This window comes from Lolium rigidum, chromosome 3 (genome assembly GCF_022539505.1).
Source record: "Lolium rigidum isolate FL_2022 chromosome 3, APGP_CSIRO_Lrig_0.1, whole genome shotgun sequence".
NCBI classification, from domain to species: domain Eukaryota; kingdom Viridiplantae; phylum Streptophyta; class Magnoliopsida; order Poales; family Poaceae; genus Lolium; species Lolium rigidum.
This window is the reverse complement of record NC_061510.1, coordinates 250,570,894-250,589,148: the sequence shown is the minus strand read 5'-3', so window position 1 is coordinate 250,589,148 and position 18,255 is coordinate 250,570,894. Positions and strand designations below refer to the sequence as shown.

Here is an 18,255-nt window from a genome sequence, read left to right as displayed (position 1 = left end):
CTCCTGCCTCCACAACCCTAGCAGCATCTGCTCTGCACCGGCAGACTCTCATCATCTCTCCTGCTCTCCGCCGTCTTGACCTACTAATCGGGCGGCCGCACGGGCGATGCCAAGGACAGACTCTGCGTGTCTCTGGTCGCGCCACCCCCAGTATAGGTTGCATTAGAGGGGACCGACTGCGAATCCTCCACTCAATGTGACGGCGCCGCGGAGTCCCGTGACCTGGGACTGGAGCGGGTAGCGCGCTCTTGGTGGAGGCCAACCTGGGCACTCGACGGATCTGGAAGGTGTCGATAGGGAGGAGGGACTCCGTGGAAGACCAACGAACCGGTACCGTTGTATTTAGCCGTATTATGTATTTTGATGGAAGAGCAAAACAATCTAAAAAAATATTGTTGACGTGAAAGCATGTCATCAACTTCATTCACCAACATCCTAATTTACACCCAAGTAACAGCTGCCGACAACAACATGCAAACCCGTGACAAGAATTGTTTGGCCGTCAACCTGAAAACCAGCACATGCATGATTTAAACCCAAGTAGTCAGAACACATAAGGGCCTCCTGCCCCTGGCCTGCGTCCAGAATCGCGCCTCCGTCGCCCACCCAGAGACCAGACTGGCCCACCATGGCTTGGTCCAGCAGGTACGTAGTAGACCCGAGCGAAACCCTATTTAGCTAATCCTCCCCTGGGTCGACTCTATCCCCAGAAGCGCCGCCTCCGCGCAAGCACGCCCCAAATCTCCTTCGTCCCTCTTGCACCCTTGACTCAGAATGCAAATGGACACGGAGGTCCGTGGTGTCCGTTTGTCCGTGTCCGTCGGAATTGCTAAACGGCTTCCGGGACGGGCCGCGTATTTTACACGGACTCTACGGACATGGCCTTCAGAGCCTGCCAGGCCCGTCTGTCCTGGAAAAGTACTTCGTCTCGGTCGATAGCGAAAGCAGCCACGGCGTTCGTCACCCGATTCCCTTCTCGTCGCTGTCATGCGTTCTGTCCGTGATGACCAGCGGAAGTCCACGGAAGCTGAACCAATTTACACGGAAATCACGGACAGCAGAATTAGTTGAAACGGCTTAGGCAATTGATGCTACGGATATCACGGACGTGTCCGTCTACATCCATACCCTTGACGCCCCCCTTCACGCTCTACGGCCGACGAGTAGTCCGATTCATCGGGGTCCGAAGCCTGGCGGCCTAGATCGGCGCCATTGAAGCTTTCCTTTTTTCCATTCCCGTCTGCGTCTGCGAATTTCGTTCCATCCCGGCAGCATCCGCTGTCAGTCTCGCTCTACGGCCGAGTTCGCCGGATTTCTTCTCGTCTCCTTGGCTCTTAGCTCACACCCAAATATATCTGTTAATCAAGGAGACACACCTTGCTGATAATACGCTAATTTTCGTGGTATATGAATTGGTGAAAATCCCTGTGAGAAACCGAGGTGGGACTAACAAGAGACGCCGTGAATTAGCTCTATTGATTCTGGCTACTGGGCTGTTCGGCCGGCCCATAGCGCCCAGCTCGCGCGAGAATTTCGTGTGGACGAAAATACGGAATAGAAAAATAAGCAACGAACCGGTACAATGCCCTAACTTGTTATATGTGATTTGGTGGGAGGGTAAAACGGTCTAAAAAAAACGTTGACGAAACATTTTGGCAGAAATCTTAGCTCCTTTATTATTATTAGGTATAGACTAGGAAATATGTCCGTGCGTTGCATCGGAGAAGAAAAATTCTTCGTTATGAACACAAAGTGGCGATTTACACAAAAATAACCCAAAAGTGGAAGAAAAGCACAGACTGACCCTCCAACCAACGAAACTATTTCACCAATCTAACCCTTTTGTGTGGCGCCCCTCCCACGGGCGCCACACGTGGCCATGTGGCTCCCCTCCTGCCGGCGCCACACACCCAGCCGACGTGGCGCCATCGACGCTGAGCTGGTGCACCCATCCGACGTGGCAGCATGTGTGGCGCCCCTCCCAACGGCGCCACACATGCACTTGTAATCCCCCAAAACATATCGTGAGACAATTCCTCTGGGACTTAGCCGTTTTGCGAGGCTCGATGTGTGGCGCCGATGCCACGGGCGCCACACTAGCATGTGTGGCGCCGATGCCACGGGCGCCACACATAGAGGCTCGCGAAAACGGCTAAGGACTTATCGTCCGGAGCCCCTAGATGTTTTGGACCCAATAGTTCATATAAGTTGGCATGTGTGGCGCCGATGCCACGGGCGCCACACTAGCACTTGTGGCGCCAGTGTGAAGGGCGCCACACATGGACTTGTGTTGAAAACATGAAAAATCCTACCAAACTCCAACGAGTTACGAGTACAACATTGGACACAACAAGTAGCAATTTCATGACATACACATATAACACTTCATAGGTCACATTGTAGCACGTAGATTCAAACAACAAGTAGCATTACGTACCATGGTTCGAAATGACATAGGGTTCACAAATCGATACTTATGAACATAGAGTTCAGAACAACACGTAGCACATCCTAGTAGCGTCCTCGACGTGCCGTCCTCGTGGGCTGCTTCCGGACGGCCATCCTCTTCGTCCGCTGCCTTGGCTGTTGTTGCTGCTGCTCCCGCCGCTGCTCCCCGCTGCTCCCGCTGCTCCCGCTCGCTCCTCCCGCTCGCTCCTCGTTCCTCCTCCTCCTCCTCCTCCTCCTCATCCGAAGAGAACGGCTCGTCGTTCCTCATCCTCGACATAGCTGATCTCCGCGGCGGCCCGTCATCCTCCTCGGTGACAACCTTCTTTCCTCGGTTGACATAATCTTCCGGAGTGTACCGGTTTGGAGCCTTGCCCCTTGGCTTCAACTGGTAAGCTGACCGTTGCTTGGAGGTAAGCTTCGGAAGTATGCCTTGACTCAGAATTAGGTCGTCCTCAGGAGGAATCTTCATAAACATGAGCACATGAGATTACAAAAGTTGAAATTAGTAAGAACATGTTTCACAGCAACAAAATAGTCCATACATGTTCTTCAGAAGAGGAGGATGTAGGGATTTCGCCTTCGCGGCAACCTAGCAAGTTCGCTAACCGCCGCATCTTTCGTGCGGTGTTCTGCGTCATGGAACTCATGGTTACAAAGCCACCAGAACATAATAGTGTACATTCAAAGTTGGTGATCATACCTTAATGAAATTCCGCAACGGTCCGACAGGCTTTTCATCTCTCCCGCTCTGCTCCCACATAACCTCGCACTCCTCAGCTGTTTTTTGGATCTCCTCCCGCTGTGACAAACATAGCATACACAATTTAAGCGAGCACATGGCAATCTAGATGATGTACTAGTTAGTGAGAGAATCCATTACCACGAAGTTCAGCTCGGAAGCAATAGAAGTCGATCTCCCTCTCGCGAGCAAAAGTGTCGTGCCGGCTTTGCCCAACCTCATCGAACCGGATGGGGTCGTCCAAGATCTCTTCACGATACGCGCGCTTCACTAACTCGATACGCGTGTTCCGATGGAACCACTCGAGGTAGTTGTTGAAAGCGGTGAAGTCGTGAGGCACAATCCGCTCGTGGCCAGCATTCCGTGCCGCTTCCAAGCAGTGTTGGAACGCCGCGATGTGGCCACTATGATGGACTGGCCAATTTGTGATCTTCCTCTCGCCGCTGCCTATCAAGCCCGCAAGAATCAACAAGTTAGTTTGTACCTCTTCTATCAAGAATCTTCCATCGCATGATTCCAGAAGTTTACCTATGAAGCGCCTTGTCCGTGTCTTGCCACATTGGTGGGCACTCTCGATACAGCCCAAACTCGTCTCATCACTCTTTGCGGCTGGTGGTGTTCAACAAGCCACATGCATATGAGTGGGCAGCGCATACGCCGTAACCGCGCCTCCTCCGTGCACTTGGGGTTCAGTGTCAGCCATCCCCGCGCCAATATGGTAGTAGCTACCATATGGCTCCCATTCCACCTGCAGCATACAATTATTTAGAACATGCCAGTAGAATCAATCAAAACTAGGATTGCAACTCCGCAGTGATCGGTTACCTGCTCAGCGGTAAGAGTGTCCAACTCCGCAGTGTACCGCCCGTACATGACCATTGGATCGCTCGTCATCTCCGAGACATTGTCCCAAAGGTATGCCCAAGTGGGCTCCCGATCGGGAAAGTGAGGGAAATGAGGCCATGGCGTCTCGTTGAGTACCCCGGGACGCCCAACCGATAGGCGGTCCCAGCTCCATACGGAAAGTAGGAGCATGCATCCACCAATACCGCCGCTCCCGGTCTTGCTCCCAGCCCCGCGACAAGCTTCGTCCAACTCGCGTACATAAGATATTTGGTTACTACTTTGTGTAGCGCACTACTATAGGAAAATAGTACATAGAACAAATCATCACCCGCCGGTAGAGGTAGGCAAGTGCCGCTGTTCCCCAACTCCACCGGTCGTCCAACACCGTAAGCGCCTTCAGCCAACACCAATGGGCCAGCTTACCCCCACTGTCAGGAAAGAGAGTCCTGGAAATCATGTACCATGTCCTCGTCAGCCTCTATCGGGCATTCTCCAAAGTTAGTCCTGATCCATTCGAAAGACGCGCCGGCGGGAACTCTCTGCTTTGGATTTGCTGGCGCCGGAGGAGCCCTGCCAATAAGCCCCTCCATCCGCCGGCGCCACCCATCGAAGCTGTGTTCATACACAAGTGGCTCGCCTTGAATAGGTAGTGCAAGGATCATGGAAACATCCCGGAGAGTAGGGGCCATCTCGCCGGCCCTCAAGTGGAAGGTGTGAGTCTCCGGCCTCCACCGGTCGACAAGGGCGGTGAGTGCCGAGGGGTTCATGTGTGGCCCCCCACGGCTTACAAGGGATATGAACGGCATAAGACCGGTAGGCCGGATGAACTCCGTGTACCTCTCGTCATAAGGTATATCCGATGTGCCATGGTAACGAATCTTCAAAGGGTGAAGATCCGTTTCCCTCTCCGTCATATGAACAGCCCGGTGCTCCCCGTCGTACTCTTCATCCGGAAGCCACACCATCCTACATGTTTACACAACCATGTTATGAGTCATTCCACTAACAAAAATGAGCAACACATACATGAGAATATCCAAATACATGAGAGTTCATATCCAAATACATCACACATATGAATTTCGTAAGACATACCATTCCTAGGCACATAATAGACATATGTTAGACAATAGAATAGGCATTTGCTAAGCTCCAATTTTGCCTTTCACCACATACATACATATGTAAGACAATATATCTAACTTTCGAATCACCCATACATACACACATTTGAGTGCAACAAGTTTGAATAGGCATTTGCTAGGCATATGTAACAAATTTGAATGCATTTGCTAGGCAAATATTAGACATTTCAACACATACATACATAGGATTTCAACACATACATGTAAAATTTCATAAAGGTGCTAAATAATGAGGCTGGGTCGGCCTGTAAATGGCTACTGGGCCGACGCCCACCTGAACCTGGCCCAACTGGCCCGGCCTGAAACGCACTCTCTCGATCTGTCGTCTCCCTCGTTTTCCATCTCTCTCACGGGCGTGCGCCGCCACGCTGCTGCCGGACGCTGTTCCGCCCGCTCCGGCCACCCCATGTGCCTCCGCTCACCAGAATGAACTCCGCCGCTGACCAGCCTACGGGCTCCTCGCCTCCGCTACTCGTTTCAGTCGAACGTGCTCCCACACGGCAACCCTAGCGCCGCTGGCCAGGCCCCGTTGTCAATGACGATGTAGCACCCAACCGTGGCTCCGCACTCCACCTCCTAGTCCCCTTCTGGCCGGCTCCCCCGTGTGGACTCCTTCACGACGGCGGCCCGTTTCCAGGGCGACAGCGGCGTAGCAGGCCACGCACTCGGGTATAGGTGGCGGCGTTCGGGGATCTGTGGAGGCCGGAGGCTGCAAAAAGTGCAGGACGGGGCGGGTCTGGTCGTTTCATCGCTGGAGCCTGGCAATGGAGGAGAGGCGCGGGATTTCGGTAATCTTTTTTCGTTCGGGAGCGAGGCATCGCTTCATTGGGGATTCGGGGAAGAACCTATCTGGTCGGGTGGAAGTAAAACGAACCGTTTTTTTACTTAGGCGGTGGCACTATTTGTAATTTTGATTGAACGCCAGGGGTAAGAAAAAACGGACCAACAAGAAGCCCTTTTGCTTTTATTATTAGGTATAGATTAGGTATAGATTACTACAAGTTAGATATACCCATTTTAAAAAAATATACTATAAGCAGATTACTGCAGACTTATGCAGAACTTGTTCAATCGATTCTAAAGTGGAGCCGACTGCGCAACTCGCACTGCTAGAACCGGTTGAGAAAATCACAAAGTTGGCTTCCGTAGGGCCAAGCCAACTGCTATAGGCGAGCACACTCAGATGGTGTTCTTTCAAACCGGCTGGGAATTCCTGCTCACGGCTATATTTCCGCAGGGCCAAACAACCCTATGGATCGTTCATCCAAAACAAATCAAGCGGATAGACATTTGAGCAAACACAATAGTTGACCTAGCAGCTGGCAACATAAATGTTGTATAGTACAGTAAGAGCATCTCTAACCGAAGTACAAAATTTAGAGGACTAAAAGCCTCCCTATAACACGTCTAAACACATGAATGATTGCATATTTCCATTTTGCGGAGGAATGAGCCGCCTAATTAGCCTCACAGCGAGCAAAGATGATGGTAAAAGACATAAAAGACAAACTTAGCTCGGCACTCTCATGTAAAATAGGCTTGATCACGAAACAAATATGCTAAACAATCACTAGTGTCGCACAAGTTATGAGCAATCTACCATGAAGATTGAAGCCATGCTCTCCTACAATAGCATCTCACAAAGCCAATGCTTCTGCTATTAGATAATCAAAAAAATCTCTATAGAACTTGCAAGAAGCTCCACGAATGAAACGCCATCACTGGCTAGGACTCCTAACAACGCCATGTCGTAACTCCACCTGAATAACCCTTCTGATTTTTTTTCTTCATTTTACCCTCTGATGGTATCTGCCATTTACAAGATCATCGAGGAGGTTTCATAGTCATCTTATCCCTGGGTAACTCCGATGTATACAATGTCTATACTGAATAAACTGCATTGACTTGACTGAATTAAAACCAGTTTCGCCATGTGTTAGATTATTCCTCGCCCGGATTGAGTACATCATGTAATGATAATTTGTCTATCCCTTATAATAAACGATGGATCACATAATATATCTGCCACACATGCCGTAAGATGGATTATCCACAACTTTACCATCAAAATTTTCTTTCTCGAATATCAAAACTATTTTGCATGGTTGCACTCAATTAGCGCATGCATCAAACTTCTGGATTCTGCTTTGCATATTCTGTAGGTGTGATTTTTCATTGACATGTCGTCATGACAAAATTATGTAATTCGGTAAAGTAACACAAAGATCTCCCCACAAAAGTAATCTCACCTTAGGAACAATAGAAAGATTCCATAAACATTTCCATTAAGGCTCGTTCCTCTTCCATTAATCTTTATCATTATCAGATGATGAAGGAGCCGCCTCATTCCAAGTTGTCTCCTCTCCTTGATTTCGAGAAAACTGAATATACCTTTGCATTTTCTTTTGACCAAGCCAACCAATATTCTCCCGCACTCCTATGAAGATGTATGTTCAAAATTGAGTCATCATCTGAATTGAAGAATAGACCACGAACAAATGGTATATTCCGTACTTATGATCAAGCGCCAACAATTCACTAATAGTAGTTAGATTAGAATCATGCAAACAACCCATTGGCTTTGTTGTGGCAATATCTAGGAGCTAACTATCATCCCAAATCAAAATAGACTCTCCTAATCCCACTCTCTTGACGAGACTAAGTTTCAAAGCCTCCCTTCACACCAAAATTGATCGCCAAGTCCTAGTAGAAGCTCTAGGTGTTGTAGCTGTAATGAAGTTTTGATTGTGCAGTTAGCATTAATGAAGATCACACAATCATCTTTAAATTAAATAACATGTGCAAGATCCATAACAAACTATTGCAAAGACATACACCTCTATCAACAAAACTAGTATTGTAGTGGTGTAAAAGAGTTGTCAAACCTTATACAAAATACAAGAACAAGTAAGGTAACATCAAGTATTCCTCCCCGATTCCACAATTACAGCTTAAGAAGACCTCTATTCACCTTGATAGAAGAACTGACATTAGAACACATTTGATAATAAGCTGAATTAGCAAAGAAGGAAATCGAAGATTCAGTATCATTGATTCAATAAACCACCATTCCACACGATCATATACTTTCATCATGTCAAGCTTCACCGCTCATCTCCCCGTCTTTCCTTCATTCTTTCTCTTCAATGAGTGATGGACTCAAATGCCACAAGGGCATTATCTGCAAATGGTTACATCATGGGTCACATTGGGTGAACAAATGGATCAACCATCTGAACAGAAGAGAAAATATATAGTGACTCTGCACTAACATGCTATTCTATGATCAAAACGTCAGTTGCACAAGTTGTATAAATCATGTGCAACCTTCTCGAGCAGGTTGCACCCAATAATCCAAATCCTCTCACTTCTTTGTTGGTTGTAGGAGGAACCATGAACGGATCCACTGAGTAGCCAACGGTATTACCTACATTAAGAAGTCAATTTTGCATTGTTAAAGATATAATCAGCCGTAGTATTTCTTATGTACCAAAGTAAAGGAAAAACACCAACGCTGTTTTGTAATTTATCTTACTTTGCAATCTCACCTAGCCAATTCCCAAACAAATTTGTTATATTGGCTGAGGACTAATATTGAATGCCATATAAACAACAAGTCGCACAATCTTTGCAAAAGGGCACGATATGAATAGGTGTTGTCTTGTTTCATATTGATCACAAAACAACATCTTCTACTCCCTTCACAATTCCTTTTTGCTAAATTATCTTTTGTAAGCAACACTCGGCGAAGTAAGAACCACATAAATATCCTAATTTTAAGTGGCACTTACATTTTTGAAATATATGCGCGGATAAAGTTTGTATGGTCATTCATGTAATCTAGATACAACGATTTGAAGGAGAAAACACAAGATGTTGTTATCTTCCAAACAAATATATCCGGTTGAGTGGATAACTGAACATCCATCAGTCGAGTACAAAGGTGAACCCAGCCATCACCCCCGGAACTCGTGAGAGCATGTCTAAAACCTATGTTTAAGGGCCTCTGTGACATAATATTAGCAACCAAAACTTGTTTTCGTTGTACTATGTTATATAATGATGGATATTGTTGAGAAAGAGGAATTTTTCCTAGCCAATTGTCCTCGCAAAAGAGTGTCTCCTTGCCATTTCCTACAGTGAAAGAGCCACGTCGAACAAAAACTCCTCTTTTGTTTTCAGTAGGACCTTCCAAAAAAAGGTGAGTCCGATGATTTGGACTTTACTTGGGATAGGGATTTAGAATAAAGATATTTATTTCGAATGAGTTCTTTCCATACACCTTATATGTTAATTAAGAGCTTATAAAGACACATGCTTAATAAACACTTATTCTTAATGTCTAGCACTTCAGCTCCCAGACCACACTGATCTTTTGGACCGAAAATAACGTTCCATCAAGCAAGTCTATACTTCATCTTATGGCCATCGCTTTTCCAGAAGAACCTTGATCTAAAGATATCCAGTCTTTTCCGTACACTTTTCCATAATTCAAAGAAGAAGAATATGAATATAGGTAGGCTAGTTAAAACTTAATTAATTAGCACTAATCGATCTTCATAGGATAACAAATTTCCCATCCAAGATGCTAGTTCTTTTAAACGATCCCGTATGACACTCCGTCCACTACTGGGATTCCCAAATATGTGAATGGGAAAGATCATGCTTCAGAACCGAAAAGGTTAATATAATCCTCCTCTACTTCCTTAGCATGCCGAAAAAAACTTCACTCTTATGGAAATTACTTCCAGTCCCAAAAATTGCTCAAAAATGCATAGAATCAGCTTCATGTTGATCTCTTTTTCTAGATCGTGCTCCGACAAAATAATTGTATCATCCACATATTGTAGGATGGAAATTCCACCATCAACTATATGTGGTATTAGCCCATCCACTTGACCATCTTCATTTGCATGCACAATTAAAATTGCAAGCATATCCGCCACAAGATTAGATAACAAAGGTGACAATGGGTCTCCTTGTCTCAATCCTTTTATAGTTTTGAAATAATAATATATGTGATTATTTACTTTAATAACAACACGACGTCGACTCGCTAAATGATCTATGCAGTTGTACCATTTAGGATCAAAATATTTCATGCACATAATCTTCTGAAGGAATGGCCACTTAATCTTATCATATGCTTTTTCGAAATCAAGTTTCATAGAATCACATCCATTTTCTTCCTATGAAGTTCATGAAACTACTGTAGGATTAGCACTCCTTCCATAATATGCCTTCCAGACTTGAAAGTTGTTTGTGTGGGTCTAATAACACTATTCACCACTTTAGTTACACGGTTTGTCCCAACCTTTGTGAAATTTTTAAACTAACATTCAGAAGATATATCCGTCTGTATTGTTGAATTTGGACCACATTTTATTTTCAAGGAAGTAAGATAATAGTGCCATAGATAAAAGATGAAAAAGTGGTAACTCCCCTTGTTGAAAAAGTTCAAACATTTTCATAATATTATGCTTAATTACTACCCAAAATGTTTTGCAGAACTCCACTGGGAACCCTTCAGGTCCCGAAGCTTTATTATTTTCCATTTGTATAATAGCTCCATACACCTCCTTCTCCATGGCTCGACGAAAGAGAAATGGTCCTAGGAAGGAGCCCCCAAATAACCATTGATATAATTCTTAATATTTCATTGACCTATGATTGTACCCTTATCATGTTCAAGATGAACTATCTTTTTCGACGGTGTTTACCATTAACGACAAGGTGGAAATATTTAATACTACTCCCCCTACATGATTGTGTTTGACAACGAGTTTGCACCCATTTAAATTCTTCTTCTCGGTGAAGCGAGGTAATTTTGCATTCGCCTCTTTAAGCACAGCCTCTTGGAAGTTGTATGAGGTGTACTTTCTGCTTTGATATCAAGACAATCAATTAAATCTAGAAGTCGTTCACTACAAAAAAAATGCCATATGCGATGAAATTGGTCTCCGACCATGGTCGATGATAACCCATCCCCAACGATTTTTGGATTAATTTTTACCCGTAATTTCTTGCAACTTGAATTTTTCTTTCTATCCCTTGCCGCCTTGTTAACATTGAGGGACACTGATGATGGGTCCAAGATGTCAGTTAATGACTGGATTCCTATACCAAAAATAGGGTTAGTGCAGTACTTGTAGCAGCAAATATTATTTATAAACTTTTTCCCTTGGAAGCTTTGCAAATGGAAACAACACAACCTTGTAGCCAGATTGTCAATGCGGCCAAGTTCGTACCCAAAACGGTGTTTAGAAATAGCCTACTCTATAGGTTGCTAGGATAACGGTAATTGAGAGGGGTTTAAAATAACTAACAACAAAATAAATGACTAACGTAAATAGAAAGTATGCAAGTGTGGTTGTGAGGGTTGCGATATGGTAATGGAGTTCTCAAAAAGTGTAGAACCCACCACTAGCATTGGTACTATTTATGATTAGGATAAATCTATATCATCATTCATGTGCACGTATGGGAAGAGCTCCATAATAAGATGATCACATAAAGCCACCTGTTATTTCGTCTCAATAACCACTGCAATAGTCATATCACGATGCGGTATTATAGTTTCTTCATATTTAATATTTTGTAGAATCTTAATTCAAATTTATATACATGATGTTTGTGTCATTAAATTTTCTAGTTTTACACATTAAATTTAGGATTGCATACTATACCACATTAGATATTTGTTGATATGACTTGCATGATACTACTTATGATACTCTTATTGTGGCTAGTCTTATGAGAATGGCGACTGTCCCGTGCACGGGACCTCCTCTGCACAAAATCACTAGGTTTTGTTGTGTGCCAATAAGCTTCAGATTCTTGAAACTGAATGATATTTATTAACACATATCTCAAAGCATGAAACAGTCTGAATCAGATGGCACAAACATAAGCAGGATGTCCCGTGCATAAGACAATAACATTTCTCCTAGTCTTATGATCTACACCAACCTTACCTATTACTTCTTTGTGAGTTTTTATGAGTTTCAATAGTTTGCACGATGGAGATAATGCGTAAACACATCACCCATCGTAAGATATGGCAATATGGCATGCATGATACTATTTATAATACTCATGTTGTAGCTAGTTTTATGGTCTACACCAACCTTACCTACTTACTTCTTTGTGAGTTTTTATAGTTTGCACAATGGAGCTAATGCGTAAACACATCACCCATTGTAAGATATGTGAATGCAATTGTATAAAGTCCAGGGCGGGGTTTCTCTTCCGCAGGAGTCGTCTCACTATCCACATTTTCTGCCGTCCGATAGGAAATTATGTAAGTTGAAGAACTTTGGTTTGTGATCAATATAATAGATATTTGATGGTGCCTTTTCAATGATATTTTGTTCTAGCATTTTGTTCCTTGCATGTGCAAGTTTAAATGGCATACTGAAATGTTAATGTCTCCTTTTTAATCAAACCTATTTATCTTGCCAATGTTGTGCGCTTTAAAACATTAGACGTGATCTTAAACTGTTATGCAAGTAGTTATGACCAATATTGCAGAATATCCTTTTCACTGATTTTACAAGTTTGAAATTAGTCCATATGCAACAACCCGTCAATTCTTTTCATACACATGAACCTTTTCCATATTTCTTATGTTCAGAGGGTAAGATAAAAAAAATTGAGAGGGTCGTGCAACGCAGACATTCAAATACTATGTATGGTAGATATAAAAGGACCATTCGTTTCACTTCAACGATAGATCTAAAGTGACATTATTAGAGGACCATGCGCTTCACTTCACCGATGGATATAAAGCATACTATGCATTGCAGACACAGTACACATGTCCCCTGACACTGAGGATTACAGACACGGTAGCGATTAAAACCGTAGCGGAAACAGCAGCAACCACAACGTACGATCGGAGCGGCAGCGGTAAAACTAAATTATTAAGGCGCAGTGAAACTAATCACGCGGTAATAGTAAAACAAGGTACATGGACCCATGCATATGCATCCAGTACTACTACTTGCTAGCTGAAGCTAGTCCTCCTCGATTTATTTCTCTCATCACCTCAGACTCCCATGCATCTGATCTCCGGGTGATTCAGATCTGACACTTGCTTAGTGCACCCTGCAAACATTCAAACGTAGATGAAAACGGAATTAGGATCGAATTTTCTCCTTTGCATTGTCTAGATACGGATGTAGACATTTGCGACATTATTTCGGACAGGAGATAGCAGTAGTAATCAGTTTGCTAGATCCATGAATTACTAGAGCAAGAATAAAAGTGGAGTAGTAATTACTTGGAGCAGTCGGTGTTGGGGCTGATGGCGTAGGGGATCTTGACGTTGCACTTGCCGGGGATCCCGGCGATGAGGTCGGGCCTGAGGCCGCCCACGCCGCCAGCTCGCTGCTTCAGGCAGGTGCAGGTTGTCTGACGGTCGGCTGTGCTGGCGGCAGCCGAGTTCAGGCTCTGGACGCCGCTACAGCAGTTGCTGCTCGGCTTGGGCACGCTGCCCATGGCGTAGGTGAGACAGGGGGCAATGTAACCAATCACCTGCCCGCAGGACGACACTGCGCCCTCCGCCGGCGCCGCGGACAGCACCAGCGCCGCCGCCAGAAGGGCCAAGGTCGCGGCGGCGTAAGCGCGGCGTGCAGCCATGGTGGCAGGAACCAGCTCAGTCGCTTTGGCTAGTTGGAGAGTGTAGTGGGAGACTGTGAGTGAGTGAGTGATGCTGTATGGAGTGGCTAGGTGGGTTTTTATAGGGGTTTTGTGCCCTTGGCTTTGCTATTTATTTACCGAAGAAAATAGACGATTATTGCTAGGTTAATGCAGGATACCAGCACACCTCGCCCATGTCACATCCACATGACCACATGCAGGCGGACACATGTATGCAGACAGTGGCACAGTACAGCGGAGAGGTAGGCGTTGGTAGTTGTGACATTTCACTTCACACATTCACTCACTAGGGATGGAAATTCATGGCACCTGCGGCTGCAGTTGATAAGAGCATCTCCACTCGTCCCCCGACGAGGCCCCCGGCGAGCGTTTTTTCCATCCGGACGGCGTAATTCGGCCCAGTCGCGCCCCCGGTTCCTCGTTTTCGTCCGGATTTGGGCCTAAATCCATCCGGCGATCCCACGACATCCCCGGCCCCCGGGAGCGCTCGGGGACTCCGGACGAGTGAAAAGCGGGGAAGGGCCCGATCCGTCGGTGACTCGACGCACGAACCCCACCGCCACGTCGCTCAAAATCTCCCCCACCCCTCGTATCTCTCTCGCCGCCGGCACCACCCCGCCGGCTTGTTGCCCGGATTGCGCCGCCACTCCTTCCCCACCTGCCTATATTCCGCCGTGTTTGGACGACGGTCTATCCGGCTGCTCTTCCGCCGGCCTGTTTTCCGGCCTGCTTGCTCGTCGTCGCTCGCGGCTCGGGTTGCCTCGACCACGCCCGTCGGGTGTTCGTCCATTTGCCTCGCCGGCCATGGACTCGGACGAAGAGGAGGAGCAGATGTTCGTCGAGCTTATGCAAGAAGAGATGGCAGCGGCCGCCCAAGACGAGGAGCACATGATGATCCTTGGTTGCTTGGCAAGCATGTACGGCGGACCGGCAACTCGTCGGCGTGGTGGGTCGGCACGAGGTCGCCGGAAGTGCAAGCCGAGACAGCGAATGGAGGGCTACTGCATGTTGTACGCCGACTACTTCGCCGACAATCCATTGCACGGTGAGAGTGTTTTCCGGCGTCGCTTCGGGATGAGCAGAAAGCTATTTCTGGAAATTGTGTATGCCATCCGCCACTTTGATCCCTACTTCGGATGCAAGGCGGATTGCACTCGGTTTGGTTGGATTTTCGTCACCGCAGAAGTGCACGAGTGGCTATGAGGATGCCGGCGTATGGAGCTCCCGGTGATACCTGCAGATGACTATCTTCGCATGGCGGAGTCCACCGCCCTTGATTGTTTCTACCGGTTCTGCAGGGACGTCATAGCAGTGTTCGGGGACTATTACTTGAGATCACCCACTGTCGAAGACACTCGGAGGATCCTTGCAACAAATGAAGCTAGAGGTTTTCCGGGGATGCTTGGAAGCATTGACTGCATGCATTGGCAATGGAAGAACTGTCCGTTTGCGTGGCAGGGGAATGTACAAGGGTCACAAAAAAGGCTGCACTTGTGATACTTGAAGCAGTGGCTACCCATGATCTTTGGATTTGGCACTCTTTCTTTGGTATGCCTGGATCCAACAATGACATCAACGTCCTAAACTGCTCCCGGTCTTTTCCAAGCTTGTTGAGGGTCATGCTCCCCGGTGGACTATGTGATCAATGGTCGGCACTACAACAAAGGATACTACCTTGCGAGACGGTATCTATCCAAAGTGGGCAACATTTGTGAAGACGATCTCCAATCCTAGCACCCCCAAACTTTGCGAGTTTGTCAAGAAACAAGAAGCTTGCCGAAAAGACGTCGAGCGAGCATTTGGTGTCCTACAGCAGAGATTTGTCTGTCGTCCGGTTCCCCGCTATGACTTGGTCCAAAGATCAGATGTGGGAGGTGATGAACTGCTGTGTGTGCCTACACAACATGATTATTGAAGATGAGCGAAAGCATCCGGTTCCTCCGGCTGAGCAAGAAGCACCATATGAGAGAGAGGGTCCTCTTGCACAGCCTAATCACCAGGTGCCTCCATCATGGGCCGCCTTCATTGCTATGCGCCGGAGATTCGAGACTCTACAATGCACCAGCTGCTGCAAGATGATCCGGTGGAGCACATATGGAGGCTCCGAGGCAACGCCAACGCCGACGCCAACTAGTCTGTCTTAATTTGTTTGAAAAATTGTGAAATTGTGTGCTTCATTTGTTTCAGCACTTGTTAAACATTGTACTCGTTATCGCCGAATTTGTTTCAGCAATTCTCGTCCTCTTGTTTGCCGAACTTGTTAAATTTTATGTTGAATTTGTTTGAAATATGTCAAATGGTCGAGGTTGGGGGTTTCCTGCCGGGGGGACGGCTGGAACTTCGGCGCTCCCCACGCCAAATCTTCATCCAATCCGGACGAAAATTTCGCCGGATTTGGGCGTGGGGAGCGCCAACGAGTGGGGATGCTCTAAGGTAGTCGTGCCGACGTTGTCTACCATGCATGCTTGTTTCTCTCTTCAATTCAGTCACATGGATGGAAGCCCACCTTCTGGTTTTACAGCGTCACAAAATTATCTGAATTCGTGAGTAATTAGCAGTAGGTAACTGCAGCAGTGCATCGTGATAAAGCTGGATGTTCAGTCTCGGCGATTGGCGCATATCGTATCTGTTCGAAATATATAAACGCGTGCCTACGATGTAGTATGACATGGTGAAACCGGTGCGCAACTTCAATCAATATTTTCAGTGCAACGCTCGTATGCTCTGCGTCGAGGCGAATGTGGTGGGGGAAAGGTTCATGTATTTACGTTAAGAACCGTTTTGCTAATTCTACATTGACCGGAAATAAGTTAGTATTAGGTCAACCCTAGAACAGTTAGATTTGTATAATGATTTATCTCCAGAAGAATTGCATGTGAGTGTGCAATTTAACATGTACAATTACATGTACTTTTCAAATTATACATAAAATTAGGTGACATCATTTCGACGGAGAAATTAATATAGGTTTAAATCCACCAAAAAAATAGCTGCACCTATAAAGAATACAATAGGTCAATGCCCTCTATGAGAACGTGTAATTAATAGTACTGCCTCCATTCCAAAGCTTAAGTCTTATATTTTTTTTGAAAAGTCTAATCAAGTAAAGTTTAACCAAAGTTTTAGAAAAAACAATCAATAAATATAATATTTTATAGATATCGTACAAAATATATTTTATTGTCTATGTAATACTGTGCTAGGTAGAGGAGGGAGGTCTCGGCGATTTTTTTTAGTAATACGAATTTATTATTTATTTCCAGGAATAGCACGTGTTTTCAAAAAAAAAAAATCCAATCTTGTGACTTGGTAGGTCATCAGTTGACCGATCGGATATGACAGCACTAATTGGTCAGTAACCGGCCTTTTAACGACCGATGATTTGCATGGTTTGGGTTTAGAGTTAGTAGGGTTCCTTTTTTCGCAAATATTTTTGGGGTGATATCTCCCTCCCGCCATCTCCTGGTAAACATTTCCCCGCCTGTATCTCCCGCCATGCTCTCCCGCCATTTCTTTTCCGCCACAACACTCCCGACATATGTTCCCGCCGCCGCTCTCCCGCCATTTTTTGCCGCCACAGCTCATCCAACATATTTTCCCGCCACGCTCTCGGATTTTTTCCTATAAAAGCAGGGATCGACACTCTTCGCTGCACAAGTGCTTCTATCTCTCTTCTTTTTTTATGTTGGCACACCCTTAGCCATCATGAGTGTGCGTTCTCTGACCAGGAGTTTAGGCCGGTGAAGGCGAAGGCTGCAAGTTTGCCCCCAGGTGTGACTGCGGAGCGGTGTTGGTGTGGCTGTCTTGCTAAGGTTAAGCAGGTGGAGGATTTCTCTGATTGGTTCGGCATGAAAATTTTCACGTGTGCAAACTATGATCATGATCCACCCCCAAGTTCAGTTTCGTCGTTCACTAGGGTCGTCGGTATGTTTTGACATAATTTTGTTTAGGCATATTTGCAAGTCTTTATTTTTCTGGTTTAATGTTACTCTTTGTGTTGCAGTCTTCCCAGCCTCTGTGCAAATGGTTTCACTGGACAGACAAGTAGCAGTCGGATTGGGCGCGCAAGGAGGTTGAGGAGAAACACCGGCGTGCATGGGCAATGTTCTTTGAGGAGGAGCGTTGGGAAAAGGCTTGTGCTAATGAAAAAGCAGATCGAGATAGGCAGATCCAGAAATTAAGGGCGGAGCAAGCTCGAAATCGGGAGGTGAATCAAAAGAGGATGGATGATGGGGCTGAACGTAGGTATGCAAAGAAAGAGGTGCGCAGGGAGGCCCGTGAAGCGGAAAGGAAGAGAGTAAAGGAAAAAGTTGCTGAGACGCAAGCGGCAGAAGAACGCGTCGACAAGTCCGGAAGAAAAAGCAGAGTCATGTGCTTTACTAGCTATGTATCTTCATTTCATTGTTAGTTTATCGT

General features: G+C 45.9%; 1 protein-coding gene across 1 annotated transcript; it reads right to left on the bottom strand.

Moving 5' to 3' along the window:
- Positions 1–13,455: 13,455 nt before the first annotated feature.
- LOC124699306 (non-specific lipid-transfer protein 4-like) lies at positions 13,456–13,818 on the bottom strand. Its single transcript, XM_047231628.1, has one exon. The coding sequence runs from the start codon at positions 13,816–13,818 to the stop codon at positions 13,456–13,458; it is 363 nt and encodes a 120-aa protein (XP_047087584.1).
- Positions 13,819–18,255: the final 4,437 nt, after the last annotated feature.